This window comes from Sarcophilus harrisii, chromosome 3, assembly GCF_902635505.1.
Source record: "Sarcophilus harrisii chromosome 3, mSarHar1.11, whole genome shotgun sequence".
NCBI lineage: Eukaryota > Metazoa > Chordata > Mammalia > Dasyuromorphia > Dasyuridae > Sarcophilus > Sarcophilus harrisii.
Window position 1 is genome coordinate 30,557,337 of NC_045428.1, and position 25,761 is coordinate 30,583,097.

A 25,761-nucleotide genomic window follows, 5' to 3' on the forward strand; every position below is an offset into this window, starting at 1 on the left:
ATTTTATTGTTTTTGACAATTTGGATATCAGGAGAAACTCAAGGTTTCTTTAGTTTTAAATGTAAATTTTAAAATGTCTATTTTTCTAATAGTTAATAGACATTTGACACACATTTTTATTCTTTGATTAATGACATGGTCTGATAAATTTATGTGTATTATACATTTTACTAGAATGTCAAACTTTTTTTTTTTTTAATAAGTATTTGATATAATGCATTATTTTTATCCATTAGTTATTTCTAAATGCATTGCTTTTTGTTATATAAGAACTTTCATATACTCAAATTATTCTATTCTGTAATGTAGATTTCAGGTCTTCTGTGTTGAATTTTTTTTTTTTTTTTTTTGATCCTTTTCAGTGGTTCTGGGGCAGTATTCAGATGGATGCCAGAGCTGGAGAATCTATGTATTTATATGAAAAGGTAGAAAAATTATTTCTTCATGCATTCAGAGAAAATGTGTACTAAATGATAAAAATATAGTATCTTTTAATCTTTATATTACTTCATAATTCTTATCTCGAGGAAATTATAGAAAATAATTTAAAATTAGATACAAAATAACATTTTTCCTTGAGGCATAAATGAAAACAATCATATCAATAAATTCAGAATCATAAAATCTAATGGAGAACCTTTTATGAGGTTTTTTTTTTTTTTAAGTTCCTATATTCCTCACATAAAATTGAAAAACACTTTCAAATGCTAAAATGTTACTATTAGGCAATTACAATTCTTTATTTACTATTGAATCTTATTATACTTCAGACTTGTATGAAATCAATATGCAATTTTGTACAAATAGGCTACAATCTGGTTAGTGTGCGTGTGTTATATATGTATATAATATACACACACATATTTTTTTCATGCCTTTATAACTAATACAGAACATTTATGCTTAATTTTAGGCTAACACTCCTGAACTCAAGAAATCAGTGTCACTCCTTTCTTTGAGTACCCCAAATAGCAATCGTAAGAGACGTCGCTTGAAAGAGACACTTGCTCAGCTGGCAAGAGAAACTGATATATCACCATTCCCCCCTCGTAAACGCCCATCAGCTGAGCATTCCCTTTCTATAGGATCACTACTGGATATCTCCAATACACCAGAGTCCAGTACTAGCTATGGAGGTAAAGTATAATTTAATAAATTCATTTGAATCTTAAATACAAATCTTCTTAGTGTATAGGTAAGTGGACACAGTCTCCACATATTTCTATTGTAGTCGGTCAAAATGATTTCTTAAAGACCTACTGTGGGATTATCTATAATGTGAAAAGCAGAATATAAAGGATTTGGGGGAATATAAAAAGTATAAGACATAGTCTTCATGCCATCCATAAAATAATTGTGGAGAAAAGATGAAGGCATACAGATATAAAGGGTGTAACAACATACCATATTGCAAAATATATGATTAATTAACAAAGTGGATAATGGATTGTGAATCAGAGGATATTTTGATGAATTATTTGAGGAGATGCAACTTGAGCTAGAAACTTAAGGATGGATCAAATTTAAATAGGAAGATGGGAAAGCGCAAAACATTATATTAAAACAAGCAGTAAATTTATTTGCAAGAATCATAAGGTTATTTTGGTAGGAGTAGGAAATAAAAGCCTGGAAAGGTTAGTCATGTTCTAGAAGACCATGAAAACCAGATAGCATAACTCATTTATTTTGTCCTTCAAGGAACAACATTTGAAGGTCTTTCAGCAGATGGAAAGAGGTGATTAAAGAGGATGTCTTAATTTGAGATAAGATGAATTAGAGAAAGTAGATGTAAGGATGCTAATGTTAATTGTAAGGAGAGCAAGTAGTAGGTTTGGAAAGGAAAAAATGAATATCTTAATGACAAGGGAAAGAAAGTACTAAAAGACTGAGTGGGAGTGAGCGATTGGAAAGTATTAATAATGATTAAGTAAGTTCTTGAACCCGATTACTATACAGATGATGGTACCATTAGCATGAATGGAAAATTGGGAGATATAGCTTGGTGTTGGGTTGGAAGACAGTAGGAACACTGGATATGATAGAAAATTGTTTTTTTTTTTTTTATTATTATAGTAACTTTTTATTGACAGAATCCATGCCAGGGTAATTTTTTTTTACATTATCCCTTGCACTCACTTCTGTTCCGATTTTTCCCTCCCACCCTCCACCCTCTCCCCTAGATGGCAAGCAGTCCTATATATGTTGACTATGTCCTAGTATACCCTAGATACAATGTATGTGTGCAGATCCAAACAGTTTTCTTGTTGCACAGGGAGAATTGGATTCAGAAGATAGAAATAACCCGGGAAGAAAAACAAAAATGCAAACAGTTTACATTCATTTCCCAGTGTTTTTTTTAATTTGGGTGTAGCTGCTTCTGTCCATCATTGATCAATTGAAACTGAATTAGGTCTCTTTGTCCAAGAAATCCACTTCCATCAGATTAAATCTTCATACAGTATCGTTGTTGATGTATATAATGATCTCTTGGTTCTGCTCATTTCACTTAGCATCAGTTCATGTAATTCTCTCCAAGCTTCTCTGTATTCATCTTGCTGGTCATTTCTTACAGAACAATAATATTCCATAACATTCATATACCACAATTTACCCAACCATTCTCCAATTGATGGGCATCCACTCAGTTTCCAGCTTCTAGCCACTACAAACAGGGCTGCCACAAACATTTTGGCACATACTGGTCCTTTTCCCTTCTTTAGTATTTCCTTGGGGTATAAGCCCAGTAGAAACACTGCTGGATCAAAGGGTATGCACAGTTTGATAACTTTTTGGGCATAATTCCAGATTGCTCTCCAGAATGGTTGGATTCGTTCACAGCTCCACCAACAATGTATCAGTGTCCCAGTTTTCCCACATCCCCTCCAACACTCATCATTATTTTTTCCTGTCATCTTAGCCAATCTGACAGATGTGTAGTGGTACCTCAGAGTTGTCTTAATTGTTAGCAAATTGTTTTAATTGTAATATGCTCAGTCTGAAAAATGGAACAGGGATACGTAACTATGGCTAACATAAGAGATTTGGGGACCATCCTGATAAAGACCTTGGATGAAAGCAAAACAGTAAACATGATGTATATATGTAGAAAATATAATGGCTGAAAAGAACCAATGACGCAGGACTAAATTTCAAGAAACATCCCATAGTGGGAAAAATTGCCAATGAAGGGGATAGGAGGATCAATCAATTATTTAGATGAAGAAATGGGTAAGGAAAGAGTTGAAGATTTCTATCTCTAAGCTTTGGTTTTAAATTATTTAAGAAAGTGATTGTCATTGAAAAATTTAAACAGCCTGTTATCTCTGATCAGATCATCAAGTAGTAGTTATACACACACACAAAAAAATGTAGGAAGTCAATCAACAAAGCCTTAGATAATTTTTTCTCTCAAACAGGTTGCTGGAAACAAATATATACTAATCAAAGTGGTAGTTAAAATTTTTGTATAAAAATCTTTCCTTACTCTGCCTCTCAAATAAAAAAAAAAGGAAAATTGTGTTTCAACTTTAAAAAATAAAAGATTGAATAGTTTATTTCTCTTCTCTAACAGAGTGACCCATTTTTTCTAGACATTCCAGAAAACTCTGGGAGATTGAGTCAACTAACAAGATCTATTAAAGATTGAAGTGTAATAAAAATAGTAAAAGACTAGGACCAATGTACCTCTCATTGCCACCAAATACCTCGGTCTTCATCTTGTCCTTCCTCTGATTGTGATGGAAAAGGGACTCACATTTCCCAGGTCAATTGTCTTACTGGGCCCTCATGGTGGTTATTTCTCTTACTTCAGTTTTTTCCTAGGGTAGGTGAAGAAGCAGTGGGCTTTGAAATCATTACCAGAATAAATATACATGTCCTTCTGAGTACAAAACAGTTGCTTTTATCTTTTCTTTAGTTTTCCCAAAATATAGTATTGTGAATAATATATTTGGTGATGATTTTTTTTTATGTTATTGGTACTTCATTTGTATCTGAAAGGAAAATAAATTTTCTGACCCCCTTTGAAAGGAAATATTCTTGTTTTGTTTTGTTTTTCCTGAAGACCCAAGTTCTTTATTTTCAGATTTCATGAAATATCGTTTGTTTCTTAATGATAGAAATGATTTTTGATTGATATTTAAAAAAAAATCTTTATGCATATAACATACTTAGAATATTAAGAAATAGGATATATTATATCTTTGAGAATAATCACTTATGAACTTTTGTGATATCATCATACATACTCAGTGATTTAACTTCTAATCAGATGAATTCTGCACTTACCGAGGATAGGTTTCCCCAGCAATTTCTAATAGGTAATCTGGCAGAAATACTCAAAAGAAAATTGGAATATTCTGATCTATTGCTTGGGATTCCAATGACTTTAAACAAAGCCTGTATTAAGAAGCATATCTAGACCCAGCTGTTCTTTTGTGTTTTAATAAAATAATTGCTCAATTTTATTTTTTATTTTATTATTTATTTTAATAAAAAAATTCCTTTAAAAATTAAATAAAAAATTTAATTTAATTTTAATTTTAATTTAATTTTAAAAAATTTTAATTTAATTTTAAAAATTAAATAAAAAAATTAAATAAAAAAATGCTGAGGTATTCATACCTATTATTTGGGAAACACCTTGTGCTGTGTTGTGCTGTTTATTCCTTCTCTCCTGTGCCTTCAGCTCTTCCCTTTAATTCACTCCTTCACATCTACCTTGAGAGGTAGTATGAAATAATAAGACTTATGTACTTAGAGTTATCAAGGTGATTCTGGAAAAATTAATTTGGAACCTCATTTTCATACCTGGAGTAGTTATGAACAAATGAAATAAAGTGCTTTACAAACTTAAAATGTCATGTAAATGTTTGTTGTCACTACTACTACAAATATGCCCACATTTCCTTAAAAATAAACATGTAAACACACAAGTCTTTTGTAAAAAGCTATCCCTAGTCTTGACCTTCTGTCTAAACTTAACTGCTGTTACTCTTTAATAAAATGCTTCACACTGCAAAAATAAGCACTTTACATGTATATAGTCCTTTAAGATTTGCAAACACTTTCTCCTTGGTGAGAACAAGAAATGTTGATATAAAGAAACCCATTTTCAGAGGTAAAGTGATTGAGCTGAGATCATTTAGCTCATGTTTGAGGCAGGATTCAAACCCTTCTGCTTTTACATTTATCCCTCTAGTCTTCTGTGTTCTCCCTCAGTCTAGACTGTTTCTTGAACATGAGAGGCACTTTTCCCACATGTGCTGTCATCCATAAAATAAGTGTTCCTTCTTTCCTCTAGCTTTCTGAACAGTATTTGGGGAGGTAGCAGGGGTGCAGTAAAAACACTTGATTTTAGACACTATTAATTTGAATCCCAGATTACCTATTTTAATAGGACAAACTTGGGCAGATCACTTAATCTTGAATAAAATGTAAAATGTGGCCACTAGTAGCCATCTCCATCTCAGATGCTGAGAACTTGGTTTTCCTACTTTGGGCAGTACTGGAATGACAGCTGCACAAAGACCCAGTTTTCTTTTCTCTCAAATGAGAAGGCAAGGCACAGGCAGCCCACCTTATATGGGATATTTTTTATATTGTGTCCAAGAAGGGACCATGCCTTATACAACCTCACTGTGTCCTGTGCAACATCTTAAACTATGGGTTTCTGGGTAACTATGGAATAAAAGGTTGTTGATTTTTTTTTTTTTTTTTAAACCCATCAAGTAGTCATTGAGGGGCTTGCTCTTTGTAAAGCCATTTTACTTGGTTTCATGCAAAAGATGTTAGTAATAAAAAATAGGTTTCCTTTTGTGGCAGAGAAAATTAATTTTTGTAAAAGACCTGTTTGAGAAGGAAAGTTTTTGATTAGCAAGTTTTCCTTAAAACTTCTGCTTTCTTCTAAAAGAATTTGAGGAGACTAATAAAATAGATAATTTTTAAAGTTATGATTAGCATTTTGACATTATAGGGTATCGTTTTATACACAAATAAGTAATTTATTTTTGAAAGACATGTTACCTAACATTTCAATAATACAATAGTAAATGGGGGAAAATTTACAAAATGTAGTGATACTGAATATTGTACAGTTAAAGAAATTTTCAGAATATGGAATTTCCAAGTTAAGTAAAAAGACAATTTTGATATGGAAACTAGTTTATGTTGGGACTCTGTAGGGAAAATAACACTAGGTTAATAGTGAAGAAATCTGGCCCTGGTAATTGCTGTGTGGTTTCTTTTTTAAATGTCACAAATTTTTTCTCTCATTTTCTTACTGAATTGGGGATTCTCATTATCTTGTTTAGTTATGAGAATCAATCGAAATGACAGTTTAAGGATATGAGGCACTAGTCACACCTATAAGTACTGATTTAGATATTTGTAAGACTTAAATTGTTTTAAACTTATTGTTAAATGAGTACCTTTGTTTTACTGAAACATTTAGCAATTTTTAAACTTGTTTTACTTTTTTTTTTTTTTTTTTTTTTAGAAACACCAAAATCTTGTACTAAGCCTTCCAAAAATTCTACTCCGGTACCTCCAAAGCAATCAGCAAGGTGGCAGGTTGCAAAAGAACTTTATCAGACTGAAAGTAATTATGTAAATATACTCGCAACAATTATTCAAGTAAGTTCAAATTGGTGAAGCTTGTTTGTTTTGAGTGTCTGGCGTAAAATTCAAAATATATGTACTAGGGGGAAAAGAATTATGATGCTAAAATGAATATGACCAGAATTGCAACTAGTGACTAAAAAACTCATTACTCTGAAAACAGTCAGCACAATGGTAGATATCAAAGATTATGATCTTGGAGGAGTAGGGCTTTCATTCCCGATATATTTAATGTAATTAACATCACTGATTTGAGGAGGCCCTTGTAAAGCTCTACCCGACTTTCTAAAAGAAGCATGTTTGGGGTCTCAGAGATAATCTGGTATTGGACATTTTTTCCCATGCACTGTTTACATTAGAACTTGGTAAATGGGATGCATGAAGCTCTTTTGTAGCAGGGTTTTGCATGGTCATTATTCATTAGGCAGCTTTAGAGGCAGAAGCACTGTTGATTTCAGTGAGGCTGTGAATCACTCAGGTCCTGTGAACATAAACATGGCTGCTTTCAACTGTATGGAAAGCAGGATACATTTGGCATTTGGGGGCAAAGAAATTGGAACCCCAGTTAAACCCAGGATAATAGAGCTACTTTGCTATTGAAGCATTTCAGGTTTTCTTTTTTATACATTGGAATGTTTATAGTTATTGATAAATGGTTAAAAACTTGTGTAAATTCTGTTAGGCCTTTAGAAAATGCTGGGGATGGGGATAACAGTTCTAATTAGCATAGGAAATAAATTCACCTGTACTGGGTGCTGCTACTAATAAAGTAGAAGACTTGGAATTAAGAATTCATTCTTTTTACTTCCCATTTGGGATTTTCTTGGCAAAGGTCCTACAGTGCTTTGCCATTTCCTTTTCCAGTTCATTTTCCAGGAAACTGGGGCAAACAGGGTAAAGTGACTGGCCGAGGATCACATGGCTAATAAGTGTCTGAGGCCAGATTTGAACTCAGGGAGGTGACTCTTCCTGACTCCAGGTGGCCCTCTAACCACTGTCCCACCTATTTGCTCAGAGTCAGGAAAACATGAATTCATATATGACCTCAACCACTTACTAGCTATGTGACTATAGGCAATCACATAATCTAAGTCTCAGTTTCCTTATCTGTAAAATGGAGCATACTCTGAGGATTGCTTCAAAGATCAGATATGAGAATCAAGTCAAATAATATAAGCTCTTTACAGATCTTAAAGTTCTGCTGAAATGTTATCATCACCATTGTCTTCTCAGAAGCCATGGAAATATATTAAGAAAGATGATAAGTATTCATATTCTAGAAGGCTAAGCATGAATTTATGAAAGCTTTCATTTGGAAGATTACAGCCAAAACCATGACTACAGTCTTTTTACTTTCAGGGGGATTTCTAAGATAAAATTTTTGCTTTACAGTATATATTAGAATTTCATAATGGCTCTGAGCTGTCTTTGAGTTTGTAGTTGTACTAGAAGTGTTCTGATAGACTGGTAGGCCAGCTAGACTGTTGGATGAACCACCGGTTGTTTTTGTTACAATTAGTATATCAGCAGATAAGTATGCTATGAGTAATTAACTTTGAACTCATAAAGTTTCCTTTAATGCTTTGAGTAAATTTTCAGTAAACATTACCTGTCAGTAGGGTAAGAATATATTTTAAAATTAAGCAATTATAAATATTAAATATTTTAAAAGTAGATTTCTAGAAGTTGTTGTTTATATATTTGTTGACAACTTTTTGCTTTGCATAACCTTTATTTCTCAATGTCTTTCCTTACCAGAAAATCATCTTTTAAAACAAAGAATTAAAAATTCAGAGAATAGGAAAAAAATACAGTAGAATTAACCAATATATTAAACATTTTAGAAATGCTTCTAAATGTCAGAACTTTTCCTTTTCTCTCTTAGTTTTTTTTTTTTTTTAAGAACAGCATAAATTCATGCTTGGCCTTCTAGTTAGTTAACAACTTGAATGTAAAATAAAAATTATTATGTGACTATGTGATAACTCTTTTAATACTGGGACTACGTGATTAACTCAATAAAACCTGATTGGGCTAAAATACGTATCTGATCAAGTGTACAGATTATTTGTAAATATCATGAAGGAAAGAAAAATATTCTTGATTTTATTTTGGGAGAAGTTGGGATAGTGTTGTCTTTGCTTTTGTATTCCTACTTGTATCATATATCAATCACTATTTTTCTTACTGTTGAACCTGTTTATTTTTCCTTGCTTTAGTTATTTCAAGTTCCATTGGAAGAGGAAGGACAACGTGGAGGACCCATTCTTGCTCCAGAAGAGATTAAGGCCATCTTTGGTAGCATTCCCGATATCTTTGATGTTCACACCAAAATAAAGGTGAACTTCCTTACATCACACGTAGCACAATTAATCTTTTTTAAAGACCTTGAAAAGGATTATATAGTAGTGCACACCTATAAGAATTCCTTTTGGTGCTTTAGTTGGTGTAGTAGCATTTTATTCCTAAAATTACTTCATTTCCTTTCTTCCCTCTTTGACTGAACTTTAGTGTTCCTGGAGGTATACACCTGTGACATGTGCCTATTACATTTCTTTTAATCTTAGCAACCTAAATAATGAAGATTGAAGGTATCAGCTCCTGTTAATGTTTTCTTTGTCCTTTCTTTACCTCTATTTTGGATTAGTTTTGCTGAAGTTTGACAATTGTTGTACTAGAGGGCTATTGTTTGTTGTTGTTCCAGCATATAGTTGTGTCTGATTCTTTGCGATCCCGTGCTATGTTTTCTTGCCAAAGATACTGGGGTGATTTGCCATCTCCTTCTCCAGTGGATTAAAGCAAACAGGTTAAGTGACTTGTCCGGGATAACATAGCTGGTGAGTGTCTGATGTCTGATTTGAACTTGGGTTTTCTTGACTCCAGACCTAGCCTACTGAGCCAGCCAGCTACCTCTCTATTTCTAGTTTCTCTCCTCTTAGGCAAACAAGTATGTACACAATCCAAAAAAAGATACTTTTTGTTTCATGACATGATTTCTAATCAAGTATCTATAACTTCTCTAGGTCCTTTGTATCTTAGACTAGAATGCTTAATGTTTCGGATTCTTTTTTTTTTTTTTTTTTTATTGTTCCTTTAATAAAGATTTAAGTTTGCCAGCATTTTTTCCCAAGGTAGTGCTCCTCAAAATCTTAAGACCATGTATTGTGAAATAATTGGGAAAGTGGTCTGAAGTTTGAAATATTTTCTAAGCAATATAATTTCCTCATTATAAAATATAGGTGGTGAATATTTTAAATTATAATATAAAGTAATACTAATAAGTAAAATGAGAAATTAATGCAAATGAAATGGACAATGAGCCTAAAATGATATAACATAGTTCTTACACAAGTAAGAGTTAAGTCTCATAGAATCTAAGGACATACTGAAGAACTCTTGTTTTTTGAACACTGGGTATGGGATTAGGTCTTCAGAATAAGGAAGACCTTGCCCTGAAAATTTGTGTGTCATCAAAAGAACATGACTAGATGGTAGGAGTCCTGGGTTCTGATTTTACTTTTATCCCTAACTAGTTGGGTGATCTTACCAAAGTCATTAACCTGCTGGTTCTTCATCTATAATTATTACCTCAAAATTCCTTAAGTGATGACATTTCATAATTTTTTTGCCATTTTTTTTTTATTGTAGTCACATTCCTTACTAATACCATGTGGTAGCACTTAATACATACTTATTTGTTGACATATATTTAATATTTTAAGCTAGCAAAATAGTATTAGGATATAGGTGATTCTATAATAAAACAAAAACCAAAGTGAGCACAGTTCTTAGTCTCAATTATTTGTCTATCTCCCTTCATTTTCACTGTTGAGAATTCACTTCTTGGGAATTGTGAATAAGGGGAAAGCTTGTATTGTCTTCACATTCATACTCTTTTCAGAGATCATATTTCCATATGTTCTGAGAGGAGGTATATAGGATGTTGTGATGTTAAATTATCCTAAGGAAGTCAGCCCAGAGGGATGGAGGAATATTGAGAGATGGAATATTAGAAATAAAAAGAAATTTATATGAATGATGATGGAGGAGAACAATTGTCTAAAGAAATTGATGTGGGTCACACATAACTCCACCAAAAAAAAAGCTAATTTAAAAACTAAGTTTTCAAAAAATCATGTCAAAGAAGTGAAGAAGGAAAGGTTTTTTAAAGAAGCATCACATAACCCACTGCTAAAACCACAGTCAACTGAGGACCACACAAAAGGAACTTCTTTTGCTCTTTGCTCTGCTAAGGAGAAAATTATCTCTGAAAAGGAGAGGACAAAAATGCTCAACAGGAAATCAAAACTTAAAGGAAGGAATGAGATAATAAGCAAATATTTTGGTATACTTAATGCTTTCAAGCTCTTAAGTGTGAGTCAAATCAAAAGTATTTAAAGACTTAGTTGATCAGTCAGTTAAACATTTATTAAGCATCTGCTGTACTCAATACCTGTGTATGGTCCAGAGATACAAGGGTAAAAATGAAACATTCCTTGTCTTGAGTCACTGCCAGGGACATACTGGGAGGTGGGGGATGTAGAGTAGACCTTAAAAAAGAAAAAAAAAAATCTAGAGAAGTGAGCTTTTCACAAAAAGAAGTAATTTGATTCAAATTTTGGTAAAATTCTAGAAGTATAGGTTAAAGGAAAGGAAGGAGAAGTAATAAGCACATATATAATATATCCTGCTGGGTAAGTGCTGTTATTATCCCCATTTTATGGTCGAGGAAATTAAGGCCAATTTAGGTTAAATGACTTGTCATAGATCACAGAGCCAATTAGAGACTGGATTTGAACTTGGGTCTTTCTGACTCAGGGTACATCTATCTAGAAGAAAAAGTGATGATCCCAAAGAGTTGACTTGGCTTCATCAAGAGCCAGTTATGCCAAACTCTTAGCCTTTTTTTTTTTTTTTTTTTTTTTTTTTGTTAGTAGTGTGCTGGATGGGGTGAATATTATAAACTTTACCTAGATTTAGAAGTATATGGGGTAATACAGAAGACTTCTGGGGGTGGAGCCAAGATGGCCGAGTAAAGTCAGGAAGCTGCTCGAACTTTTCCAGTTTCCCTGGAAAACCACATGAAACAATTTGACAGAATGAAACCATTCTCTAGCTCAAGATAGATTGGAAAAACTTCAAGAAAGATCAGTCCCACTAGGATGAAAAGGATGTTCAGCTCAGCTCAGACTCTGGGAAAGCCACTGAGATGAGAGGGTCTTAATCACAGCAAACAAGCAACTAAGACCCTCAGTCCTGCTTCAGTAGAGGAACAACTCAGCAGGGCAGCTTCCAATCTTAACTCAGAAGGAAAATTCTTGGAAACCAGGCTTTCTTGAACAAAGCAGGCAAAGCTATCCCCTACAAATAAAAGGGGTCCCTGTGGCCAAAGCCAAGGCTTAGAGCTGCACAGGAAGCTTGAGACAGACAGGGCCAGGAGCAGAGCTTTATTATAAAAGTGAAAAAGAGGAAATATCAAAAGAAAAGGGAAAAAAATGTGTAAGAAACAGAAGTTTATGCCAGGAGTAGGGCTCTACTATAAAAGTGAAAAAAGAAGAAATATCAAAAGAAAAGGGGAAAAAATGTGCAAAAAATGGAAAAGAACCCTGACCATAGAAAACTACTATGGTGACAGAGAAGATAGCTCAGATGAAAACAAAATATCCATAGAGGAAATCTCAAAGAGTGATATGAATTGGTCTCAAGCCCAAAGAGCCTTCTTGAAAGACTTTAAAAGGCAAATGAGAGGTAAAAGAAAAAAGGAGAAATGAAATGAGAGATATACGTGAGAGGGTCTTGGAAAAGGAAGGAAAAAAATTGTCTGAAGAAAACAATTCCTCAAAAGATAGAATAAACCAAATGGAAAAAGGGATACAAAAGCTAACTGAAGGAAATCACACATTAAAACCTAGAACAGGACAAATAAAAGCTAGTGACTCTGTGAGACAGCAAGAATCGGTCATACAAACTAAAATGAACGAAAAAATGGAATACCTCTTTGGAGAAGTATGGGGCTGTTCAAGGATGTCTTTGGTGTAAGGCTTTTTCTAAGCTCTTTTCAAATTTACTTGCCCATATTTGGTGTTCATCTTTACCCACCTTTCTAAGAAGTGGTTACATGTGCAGTGGTAGCTATACCCTAGCAAACTGTGGGTGAGTGCTCACTTGGGGCTCCAGGTAACTGTAGCATGTGCAGCAGGCATATCTCAGTAAAACCATCTTAGCAGACAGACTAAAACAGGTTTTGAGGAGCCAACAGGCCTCATATCCAATAGTTAATTAGGGTGGACTTTGGCTCTGGAAGAGAATAAGATGGACAATTTTGTGCCTCACTTAAATCTAATTCAAGACATCATTCTGTGATACTATTGATCCTCTTTGAAACAAAGGACAAACAACATCCTAGATTAACATATCTTATGGCAGTCTTTCATGCTGTTATGGAAAACATGAACAGATGTAGACTGGATGATCTGGTTAGCTGGATTTGAAATTGGATGATTTGTGTCTGAATAGACATTATTGGCAATTGTAGAGAGTTCTCTGATAGATGTGCTGGAAGGTTTAGGCTCACTACCCTTTGACCTTTTTATCAATAACTTCACAAAAGCATTTATGGCAGGCTTATACATTTTTGTAGATGAAAAAGAAAGGTGGCCGAGGCACTAGCTAGGACACACAAAGATCTCAGGGGTGTACTCGTATAACCATATCTAATAAAGTGAAATTTAATGGGGGTATAAATGGGGGTCTTTGTAGTTGGGTTTAAGAAGATCAATTTCTCAAGTTTAAGATGTAAAAAAACATGGTTTTAGATGTTTGCTTGCCAGAAAAAAATCGAAGAATAGTGATCTTTAAGACCACTAAAGCTTAGCTGTTCATATTAAGAAAGAAGAGTTCCTCAAAAAGGAGAAAGTAATGTTCTTTTGTTTCCTTTCCTAAAAACATCTAGAGTTTTGAATTCAGTTCTGCACATCACAGTCAAGAAAGACCATTGATAAGTTGAAGGACACTCATTCTATACAAGGATTCATTGCAGGTCTTGTGGATGCTAGCCTAGAGAAGAATTTGGACTGACTCTTTTCAGGTTTTTGAAGGACTGGCTGTGTGAAGAGATTAGACTTGTTTTGCTTGGCCTCAGAGAATTGACCATGAGTGTAAAGTGCAAAGAGATTGTTTTAAGCTTGGTGGAAGGGAAGACCTAGTAGTTACATGAAAAGGGATTCAGTTACGTCAGGAAGGGGAGGTGTGGGATGTTTAGGCTCTCCCTGCAGAGGATTTCAGGAACACACAGGCCATTTGTTAGGAATATTGTAGCCAGGCTTCCTATCTTTTGTTACGGGTTGAGTCATTTAGCCTTGGGAATCTCCTCCACTCCGGAGATTTAAATATGAAATGGTGAATTCTTGAAGTAGGGTAATGGGAGCAGAGAGGAAAATGGGTGTGAGACAAGAAGAACAGCCTCCAGAGGAAGGAGGGAGATAGTTTGCATGTATCTGCTGGATGATCTTTGCTAAGAGGGTGAAAACTTTTAGTCATATAGCAACCACTTGTAACATGATTTGAGTGACAGAGGCCAAAGTGGAGTTTGTTAAGAAGGGGCTAGAGGGTGAGGAAATAAAGTATGTAGGGATCATTCTTTGGCAGTTTGGCTGCAAATTGAAGAAAAAACAGTAATTTCTTTTTATCAAATTGGTTTGAATTTAACCTACCTCTCCATATCATTGAACTTGAGTTGGAAAAGAGCACTGTAATTACCTTATTCAACTGGTCCTTAATGAGAATACTCTCCATAAATGTCTCCAACCAAGGGGTCCTTTGGCTTACAGACTTGTAGGGAACAAGAGCCAACCTTCCATCCAATGAAGCAAAGTTCAGTTTGAAATGGGATGAAAGATTAGCGAGTTTTCCTTTAAATCCTGCCAAAATCTGCCTTATGACCCATCTCAGTGCTAGTTGTGTTCATTGACACCCAGAAAAATAAGCTTCATTCTTATTCCATGGGACGTTTTTTGAAAACTTCATAGAATCTCATTCAACATATACTTGAATAGTTAACTCTGTTATGAACCTACCTGAGAAGTGGTCATCTAAAATTTGCCAGAAAACCTATTATTCCCTGAGATAGCCCATTCTACTTTTGGCTACTCATTATTAGGAAGAGCTAGCTGGGTGGCACCATAGTACACAGAGTACCAGGCCTGAAGTCAGGAAGTATCATTTTCATGAGTTCATATTCTGTCTCAGATGTAAACCTGGGCAAGTCACTTAATCCTGATTGCCTCAGTTTCCTTATCTGTAAAATGGACTAGAAAAGGAAGTGGCAAAGTAAGCCAGTATTTTTGTCAACAAAACCCCAAATTAAAAAAATCACAAAAAGTTGGATGTGACTGAAACAACTGATCAACAGTTAGGAAACTTCCTTATCTCAAGGAAGAATTTCCCTCTTTTGCTCCTTACTCCATTGTTGTTCTTATTGAGAACAAAAATATTGTGTGGACCAAGAAAAATCTCTACAGAATTGGTAGATTATATTTTTTTCCCTATAAGCAAAGTGGATATAGTGGCTAGAGAGCCAAACTTAAGAAGACTTGGATTTTTAAGTCATGCCTTTGACACATTGGCTCTGTGACTCTGAACAAGTCAGTTAACCATTCAGTGATCCAAGGAACAATATAAGGTCATGAATTACATAAGTTACTGATCTTTATTTTTAAAGGAATTTCCTATCAGTATTTTTCTAAATCAAAATCAAGTCTGCACCAAATAACAAATAAAACCTTGTATTTTTGTATAAGATAGGTTATTTAGTTAATAGTTTATTTCTTTGGCCGTGGCATTCTATTATTATGAATTCAAATTTTTTGGCTTATAGCTCATTGTTAAACTCATGTTATCACACAGCCATTTAGTACTTATAATGGTTTTGGGTTGGTCCTTTGTTTTTTGTTTTTTTGTTTTTTTTGTTTGTTTGTTTTACTCTAATATTTTTGAAATACATTGTCTAGTTTAATATCGCCAGGATCATCAAAGAGAATTATTATATTTTTCCTCTTGTAGACTTCAGAGACTTCAGTTACCTGGTAGAATTAAAAAGTAGCACTTAGTTAACTTAGTGGATTTTCTTCCATGCTTTGTATATTAGCTGGATTTGGATTTTATAGGTGACAATTGCAGTCATTCTTTAATATATCAATCACTTTTTACATTACTTGTGACTGAATGCCAGGTTATGCCAGGAATAAGGAAAGAAAAGTTAGCAGAGTTTCTGTCTAACCTTGTTATGCCTAGTTGTTCCCCTGCCAAACTGTCTCCCATTTAGAGGTGTAGGAAATGGCTTGAGTGAAATACTTGTGGTTGTTGCAAATTATTTGCAGTCTCAGCTGGCCAGTAACCCTGGGTCCTAGCATTCTGAAGTACTCGGGAGGCTGTGAGTCAAACAGGAGGTGTTTGGTGGTCAGGATGATGATCAGAATCTGAATGGCTCCAGAGTGTTGAAAATCCTTACCTTTTCCTCCTTCTACCACCGAAGTCCTTTATGTTCCTGGGGAAGTGATGGTTTAGCTTGTATGGGCATTCATTGGAGTTTGAGTAGTAGAGAAACATTGTCAGATAGTTCCAAACAGGATACTTCATGTTGAGTTAATTTGGACAATAGAAATTTTAAATAATTTAGTCAATACTAATTTTTTTCAACGTTACGTTTGTGCCAGGCATAATTCATTATATTTTCTTTTCTTTCTTTTTCTTCTTTTGGAGACAATCTGGATTAAGTGATTTGTTCAGGGTCACCCAGCTAGTAAGGGTCTGACACTAGATTTGTATTCTGGTCCTCATGACTCCAGGACTGGCACTCTCTCTACTGTACCACCTAGCTGCTCCACAATTCATTGTAATTTGTAAAAGTCTCTGATGTTTTAAAAAAATTTTAATGTTTTTGATATGAGAGAACTTATATTTCCTTCCATTTTCTAATTTTTTTACTTTAATACTTCTTGATTCATTGAGTTGTTCATTATCTTCTGCTTGGTCCATTCTAATTTTTAGAAAATCTTACTTGGGCATAATTCTGTACCTCTTGTGCCAAGTTGGTACTTCACTTTATAAAATCTCTCCTTTATTGCTCTCATTTTTTTCCCCACAAGTCTTTTCTCTGTGTCTCATTTAATTTTGGTACATTTTTATAACTTGCATCATTTCTTTTAGGAATTCTAACTGATCTTGTGGGCAAGTTACTTTTCATTAAGGCTTTGATTTTAGGCATTTTGAAATTTCTGGTTTAGACATCCCTAGTCTCATAATATTCATCTTTTTTTTTTTTTTTTTGTTTAGTCATTCTTTCAGTGATTATATTTGAGTAATATGGCATTTCTCAATGCTGGCCTACCTAGAAGTTCTAGTCCAGGTGCTGAATCTGATCAGATCTGGGAATCTCTGTGACAGATTTAACTTGGAGGAATATTGAGTTTGAGTCCCTGAATTCTCTCAGAAATCTCTTCTTGTTGGCTTGGGCCTGGGAGTGAGTGATTTTCTATAACTGTCTCTTCACTGTTGGCCCAGCTCTAAGGAAAGAGTGCTTAGCTCATGATCAGTTCCGAGTGACTCCATGCCATTGGCTTAACTCAGCACACTGGACACTTGAGTCCATGATACCAGCTCACAGTTTCTGTTCCAGTCATTTGCTGAATTTATGATTTTTGGGCTTACTGGAAAGATGAGTCATTATACCTTCTCTTTTGGTTTTCCATTCACTACTTGTTCTGACATTCTTCTTAGAACGTTGTAGAAGTTGTATGGAAAACTGGGTTGTGTAGAAATTATAAATGTTGGAAATATTGAAGTATAAGATGCTTTGTAGCATGCATATGCCTGTCCACTAGTGCCTATTAGCTATCCAGTGACTTGAGATTTATTGAAGACCATTAATAGTGGTATGAAGTGACTACAAGAGAAATTCTCTTGTTTCTGCAATGGACAGAGATCAGTTTAAAAATAACTAGAAAGAAGGTTTAGTAAGAAAAGATAATTAATTTTCAAGTTGTATATATAGAGGGAGATACTTTTAGACTTGATGATTTGCCAACCAATTTTTTTCCTCATTATTTTAATAGGACATCATTGTCCAGTTCATAGAGCTAATTTCATTTTGAGAACAAACAAAAGATATTGCTAGCTCTGAGAAAGGATAAATTTAATATTTAATTTAAAAAGTTATTATGGGATGATGGTTAGGTACCCCAAGTCACTTACAGATCTATACCAGGGAAAGGAATGACTACAAAAGGACTTCCCTTTTAACTCTCTCCCCCTTCTCCCCTTGTTCTCAAAAGCACAGGTAGGCGGTGTAATATAGTGGGAAAACACTATTTAAAGTTAGGAGACCTAAGTTCAGATCCTGCTTGTAACCCACTGCTTATGAGACTATGGGCAGGCCCCTGAAACTGCCTGGTCCTTTGTTCTTCAGCTGCAGAATTGACAGAATAGCAATACAATTGATTTCTTTTGTAATCCAATATATTTTATTTTGTGAATTAAGAAAATTATTCCCGAGAAAGCTTCCAAAGACTTCATCAGATTCTATTCTGTGACCTACGAAAGGCTAAGAACCTCTGGACATGAGAGTCTTACAAATCCTTCCTGTTTAGATCAATGATTCTATCAGATACGTATGTAGAGGTAAATGTGAAAGATTATTAGTTTTAATGTTATACTCCATTTTGTATTTCAGGAGGATCTTGAAGACCTCATTATCAATTGGAATGAAAGCAAAAGTATTGGTGACATCTTTCTGAAATATGTGAGTGCTTACTAAAAGAATAATTTTCCTATTTAGAGTAATATATTGTCTGACACTGTCCCACTTATGTTATTTGTCCATATTATAGAAGCTTACCAAAGTATTGAAAGTTATTTTAATGATAATTGAGGGAAATTTTTCTTTAAAATCCCTTATAAGATACTCTTATGCTTTCTTATAAAGAATACTGAACCATAATGTTTTTTCTTGTTGAAGATCATTGTTATGAACATTATTTGTTATACTTTATTGGAGCATAATGATTCAGTGCCATTGAAGTCAATAACTTTTCTTTAATCTGAACATTTTCCAAATAACTCTAACTTTTTAAGTTTATAATCAACTTTCTCACTATCCATTTTAAATCACTAAAAATAAGAAAAGAGTGATTCAAAATAACTTAAGTTTTCACGTCACCAATTTTTGGCAAAGATCTTTTTTATATGTTCTTCCTACAACTCTTTCCACCTTTCAGATGTTCTGTTTTAGTATCATATGCAAACTTTTGCCTTTGTTCAGTCAGTCACTTTGTTACTTAGTATATAAATAGAGAGGAACATCAGATACATTTTCTTGTGTTTTGATTGTTTCAAACTTATTCACATTGAAAACCCTCTTGAAAAATGAATGAGTGAACTGCAGGTATTAAAAGTTAGTACCAATTAATTTAAGAGTAATATTTGTCAGATTGTAACTTTTTTGATTACTTGAAAGTGATAATTTTATAGAGTATAGAGAAAGTAATTAAAACATTTATTATATTGGGTTTTTTCTCTCTCTCACAGTCAAAAGATTTGGTAAAAATTTATCCTCCTTTTGTAAACTTCTTTGAAATGAGTAAGGAAACAATTGTTAAGTGTGAAAAACTGAAGCCAAGATTTCATGCTTTCCTAAAGGTAAAGTGGTATTTAAAAATTTTTTTTTGTGAATCATTTATTATTTTGAAAGAGTTTCGTAAAAAATTATTACTAACAAGAATCAAGCCTATCTCTATTAAGAACCATCTAGTTACACACATATTTTTAATTGCTTGCATTGGGGAGTAAGAGGGAAAGAGGAAGGAGCTGGGGGATAGGCTGCCCTAGTGCAGTGGTCAGAGTGCTAACTCAAAAGCATCATTGAACACATTCCAATTATATGACTGAAGAGAGAGGTGCAGGCCAGGTGCACAGCTCCATTGGCAGAGGAATTGTCCTCATTGGAAACTCACTCTACCAAGGAAATCAAAGGCTTAGAAGTTAGGTCAATGTGAGTGGGCCCTTTGTAAAGGGCAATGAAAATACTTGTCTCCAAGAAGTGGGTGGACTCAGCTAATTTGTAACTTGATAGTGCCAGTAAAGATACAAAAGTAAAAATTATTCTAAAGGGAAAGCTAATCTTTGGCAGGGATGTCTGTAGTCAGTGAAATATCAGGTTGGGTAATCTATATGCATCTTTCAAACTCAAAATTGTCAAATTTAAATTTTTTGAGTCAGAAATATCAATATAACTGATTCTGTGACATGAAGACTAGATTTTTTTATAGTAATTTAAAAAATTATGTTGAATAGAGTTAAGGAAATTATTAAACTGATTTCTTCTTTGAGTTATTTCTAGCCTATTGGAATACCATTTCAGATAGTAGATCTAATTTTAGGACTTAGGGGACCTACAAAAGGGCAAATGATTTTCTTCCTTTCATTTAGTATAATCAGGCCTACTTATGTGAATCTTGGGTTGTTGGATTTCATTTTTGTGCTGACTTTTAAAAACTGAAGTTAATAACTTTTCCCCCGCCAAAACCTCCTTCCAACTTTCCTGCTATTTCCCTCTCAGTTTCCCAGTCTTGCAACCAGGGGTCATTCTCAGCTTCCTCATTGTCTCTCATGCTCTGTCGTCAGTTTATTGCTAGGATCTGTTGATTTCATCACTGTGACATCTCTTGATATTTGCCCTTTTCTCTTCGGACATGGGATTTTTTGTATGAACCAGACACTCAATCTCATATATCCAGGTATTTTTTCTGGGTGTCCTTCATGCTTGAAATGTTTTCCTTCCATGCTTTCCTGGCTTGTTTTAAGTTGCAGCTAAACCCCCACTTTTATAGGAAGCCCTTTCTCTTTGTTATTTATTTCTAATTCATCATATATATATATATATATATATATATATGTTTGCTTGTCTTCTTGATGAGATTGAGCTCCTCAAAGACAGATAGTCCTTTGCCTTTTTTTGTTCCCCAAGAATGACACATAGTAGGTTTAATAAATGCTCATTAACTGACTGAAATGACTATTTTCTTCTTTGTAATAATTATGAAAAAATGTCATTTCTTTTTAGATTAACCAAGCTAAACCAGAATGTGGGCGTCAAAGCCTTGCTGAACTACTTATTCGACCTGTGCAGCGGTTACCAAGTGTTGCATTACTTCTAAATGGTACTTTTGTGATATAGTTTCATTATATTTCAGGGAATGGAATTTTCAAACAAAAGAAAAATTGCCAGTATATTTGTAGATTCCCACCTTTTTAAATGCCCTTAATTAGAAGGGGTATGATTATTTATAATCCTCATGAGTTCAGAGAAAGAGGGAAAAAAAAGACAATGTCCATAGGATAGAGACCTTATAGCTCATGAGTTTTACTTTGGGAATTTTTCAGGACTTTTGAGGTTAGAGCCACAGAAGTGATCACAAACACACATGCACACACACACCCTACTCCCTTAAGAAGAAACCTAGGATAAGTTTCTTCTTTCAGTATCTTGGAAAAGGGAGCATGACAAGTATAAGAACCTAAACAGTCAGGAAATTGGCACACTGAGGATTGAATTCATTTAAAATATGCATACTAAATTTAGAGTCACCAAAAAGGAAATATATTTTTATATCTGGTATATAAGTATACTGTGCTTTATTAAATAAAAAAAAAAAATGTTCTTGGGTCACATTTGCATAATTGTTTGATAAATGCTAGATTTCTAGTCCTAATGTGAGTCATGTTAGTGTTATTTGATGGAAGGAACCTTTTTTCTTTTCGTTTTCTCCCTTTTTGTTTTCTCCCCTTTTTTTTCCCTACTCTAACCTAGATTTTTCTATGATGTCATATCATCTTAAATAGTCTTCTGCTTTATAAGCAGATTTGCATTTTCATCTAAGTAAAAGGAAAGAAAGGAGGAAGATGCTCTAAAACAATATGTTGAAAGTCTGAGAGTGGGCCTTGGTCCACTTGTGGGCTTCCTCACTCAGTAAAGCAATGGGGGTGTTGTTTAATCATAGTTTCTTTGAGGCCATATTGTTTGTAATTTCTCAACATTCACTTTTGGGGATTTTTGTGTTTTTTTCCCCCCATTTACATTGTTGTAGTCATTAGGTATATTGTTTTCTTGGCTCTCCGTTCATGAAGATCTTTCATTGTAGTAAAACAACTTTTTTATTAAAGATCTTAAGAAACATACTGCTGAAGATAACCCTGACAAGAATACATTAGAAAGAGCTATTGGATCATTAAAGGAAGTAATGACGTAAGTTGATTTTAATTTTGGAATTTTGCTTAAGGTTTAAAATGGCATTGATGGAAAATTTAAGTGAATTAATTAATGGGAACATATTAATAACTAGTGTTTTGTGGCACAGCACAATTTCAATGATTTTCAGTGAAATAATGATAAACGATTCCAGTATACATTTACTAGAAAATAGCAGATTGTCAGCTTCATCCTAAAAGCATTTTGATTCCATACAAATACAGTGTTTTAGAAATTTGGAGATGTTAGACTTTACCTTATATATATTCCCATGCTGAATTTGCTTTTGAGTTCACATGCACCAAAGTGACTTATCCATCCTGAAACAAAAGAAAAAGTATACATGATATAAACATCCTTTTCTTCTTGCCTTTTTTTCCTTATTGTTTTCCATTAGTATTTTTAATGAAATGTAAGTTTTAGGGGACATCTGGAAATTGAAAGTTTATGCTATTTGATGGAATCTGTGAAAGTGAATGTGTGTTTTTTTTTTTAAACTACGAATCTTTAACATATTTCTAGAGATTCTCTATTACTGTCATAGGTGAATTTGAAGTCCAATAGATATCTCAATTTATAACAACCTTAAGAATTTTGTAGTACCCAAGTTATTTTTCTTTAAATATTTATGAATATTATAAGAGGGTAGCTGAATTGGTAGCAGATAGAAATTATTGAAAGGCTGCACCTCTAGAGTGTGGAGATAATGAGAAAGCTTTCATTTGCCAGGCCTTAGACATTTTAAAAAACCTATTTATAAGGATGGAAAGATGGTCACTGATATTAGATGTATTTGTATAATTTGTAATTAAGGTCATAAATATTTTAATAACAGGTAAAATGAACTTTAGTGAATATGAATTGGAAAATTGTCTGAAAGAAGCTTTAATCCTACTCAGTGTCCCCTGAAATTTATATGATAGACTGCTTCTTTGTTCAAACTAAATCTAGAAACTATAAAGAGGTTGTAGTATTACAGGTTTTGGAATGTGTTGCTCTTTAGAAGTAAGGTTATGCATGGATATCTATAGCTCATAAAACTTAACATGTAATGTGCCTGAATGGGTATGTTTGCTATGACTTAAATTGGGTGACAGACAGTTGACTTGTTTGAAAGATTCACCTAAAGCATTCTTTATCCTAAAGGATAAAGTAAGTTAGCTAGTTACCTGTGGAACATTGTGTATTGTCCAGTTTGCATATCTTTGTAGATGCCTTTTCTGTTGTAAAGTGAGATAGGTTTTTGCCTGTTTTTTACACTGAATATTGCTTATGGGCATCAGAATTAATATTTTTATATCTTGAATTTTCTTTTGTGTTTGCAGACATATTAATGAAGATAAGAGGAAAACAGAAGCCCAAAAACAAATTTTTGATGTTGTTTATGAAGTAGATGGATGCCCAGTAAGTGTTCTTACTTAATTTCTTAAAATGTTTTACTTTTCAGTTGTAATAGAAACCTGTGATTTATCTTTACAAACTATTATCAAGTGTTTTAAAAATTCCTTTTTGTATGACCAGACACCAAGTGGTCTCGTATTTGTATCTTTATTTGATGCAGGCTAACCTTTTGTCCTCCCACCGAAGCTTGGTGCAGAGAGTTGAAACCATATCTTTGGGTGAACATCCCTGTGACCGAGGAGAACAAGTAACTCTCTTTCTCTTCAATGATTGCCTGGAGGTATGCGATATCATCATAATAAGGTTATTGAACATTTGAGACCAAGTGAAGTTAAGAGGTGGCTTTCTCATCCCAAGTCAAGTTAAATTGTCCTATCCTAGTGATCACTGATCAACTGATGAATAGGAAGAGTATGTGTTTAGGAATAGATAGATGCTTTCCCTCAAGTGGCATACATTTTAAGAGATTGATAAAAGATAGAGAATTTCCATAAATAACTTAAACGATATATTAGTTGCTTTTTTGAACTTTATCATTGCAGATAAAGCTTATTTCAAAAAAGCAATAGAAATTAAGAGATCAGAAGGTATTGTCCAGAGATAGCATAGAATTCACTGAATGTGTTTGTGTTTTTAGCATTGTTTTATTGTTTCTTCTCTGTAATCTCTAATTCCTTGGTTAAAAAAACATGACTTTAAGTATGTCTCTTTGAGTTGTTTTCTCTTTTATCTTGAGGTTATCAGGACCTAGATTTTGGATTCTTAGTCTATCCTTTGGCACTTCTGTTTTTTTTTTTTTTTTTTTTTTTTTGTTTTTTTTTTTAAATGCTAGAGCTAATTAAGTTAAGTTCTTCCCTTTTTTGATTCCCTATGTTTGATATAAGTCTAAGGGAAGGTCTTTCTCCTTTCTTCTCTTTTCCTTTTACTCTTTTTTAATGCAAAATACAAATTCTTTCCCAGTTATATCACTTTAGACACATCCTGTCAATTTCCTTTTTTTTTTTTTTTTCCTCCTGAGGCAATTGGGGTTAAGACTTGCTCAGGGTCACACAGCCAGGAAGTGTTAAGTATATAAGACCAGATTTGAACTCAAATACACCTGACTTCAGGGCTGGTGCTCTATCCACTGCGCCAACTAACTGCCCCCTAACATATTTTTTTTGAGCCAATTAGGGTTAAGTGACTTGCCCAGGGTCCTGGGCAATTGACACATCCTGTCAATTTCCTTTTTTTTTTTTTTCCTCCTGAGGCAATTGGGGTTAAGACTTGCTCAGGGCCACACAGCTAGGAAGTGTTAAGTGTCTAAGATCAGATTTGAACTCGGGTCCTTCTGACTTCAGGGTTGATCCTCTGTCCAATGCGTCATCGTGCCACCTAACTGCCCCTACACTTTACTTTTCCTTTCTCCCTACTCATTTCATTGTCAATTATTTCCTTATGCAAACATCAGTATACTTACAATATTATTACACTTTATTGCAGTGATACAGATTCTTAGTTCATATGACTTGGAGAATATGCTTCACCCACATCTGTGACATGAGAATCATTGTGTTTAAATAGACTATAATAGTTATTTAAGTGGAATTTTGGGGGGTTTTAATTCTTTTAAGCTCATTGGTGATAGAAAAAATCTTAAAAATTTGCTTATTTATCTGAATTAGTTTTTTTTTTTTTTTTTTTTTTTTTAAACAGATAGCAAGGAAACGGCACAAGGTTATTGGCACATTCAAGAGTCCTCATGGCCATACCAGACCCCCGGCAGCTCTGAAACACATTCATCTAATGCCTCTTTCTCAAATTAAGAAGGTGCTAGATATAAAAGAGACTGAAGGTTTGTGTATTTGGCATTATGCAGTGGCTAATTGATACAGATAGTTTGTTTAGAGTTGTAGATTAGAATCTTCCAGTTATTTGAATGTTAACAGCTAATAAATCCTATTTATAAGCATTTGCAATTGAAGTTACAGAAATTGCTTATGAAACTGCATTTTACATGAGTTAGTAATTACAAAGTGATATGGGAATATGTAGGAAATCTTTATATTTATATAATCTTGTTACTTGTCAAATCAGTGCCTCCAAGGCACTAGCAGTGTTCTCCAGTTCTTTCAAGATCCAACCAAAGTCACCAAATGATTTGATATGCTTTATGGCTGATGTGTATAGAGCACTACTAATGCCTATATCAACATCTGAGGGATAAGACATTTGATTCATTTCAGTTTAGATGACCTTGGCAGGTATTCTGTATATTCAAGCTGTTTGCCAAGAATATTCAATGCGCTTCTGGGGAGATTTTAGTCCCTTTGGGAAAATGTCTGCAGCTATCCCAGGCACTAAAGCTGCAAGGAGAGGTACAAAAAGGTGAAGAGTGCTTCCCAGCAGAGTGTGTATTATTTTATATATATATGCATTTATTATGTTTGGAGGACATTTCT

The 25,761-nt window shown here is 33.9% G+C and overlaps 1 protein-coding gene across 2 annotated transcripts in view; it reads left to right on the forward strand.

The window, feature by feature from the left end:
* Window positions 1-25,761, forward strand: part of ECT2 (epithelial cell transforming 2) — a 58,480-nt gene that overhangs the window by 21,690 nt on the left and 11,029 nt on the right. For both annotated transcript variants that reach the window (XM_031957671.1, XM_031957672.1), the window contains 11 exons: window positions 363-425; window positions 914-1,136; window positions 6,497-6,633; window positions 8,838-8,957; window positions 18,347-18,415; window positions 19,201-19,311; window positions 20,735-20,831; window positions 21,835-21,916; window positions 23,245-23,323; window positions 23,481-23,600; window positions 25,016-25,154. In XM_031957671.1, the coding sequence (XP_031813531.1) occupies window positions 363-425; window positions 914-1,136; window positions 6,497-6,633; window positions 8,838-8,957; window positions 18,347-18,415; window positions 19,201-19,311; window positions 20,735-20,831; window positions 21,835-21,916; window positions 23,245-23,323; window positions 23,481-23,600; window positions 25,016-25,154 (1,240 nt within the window). The remainder of the gene's footprint in view (window positions 1-362; window positions 426-913; window positions 1,137-6,496; window positions 6,634-8,837; window positions 8,958-18,346; window positions 18,416-19,200; window positions 19,312-20,734; window positions 20,832-21,834; window positions 21,917-23,244; window positions 23,324-23,480; window positions 23,601-25,015; window positions 25,155-25,761) is intronic.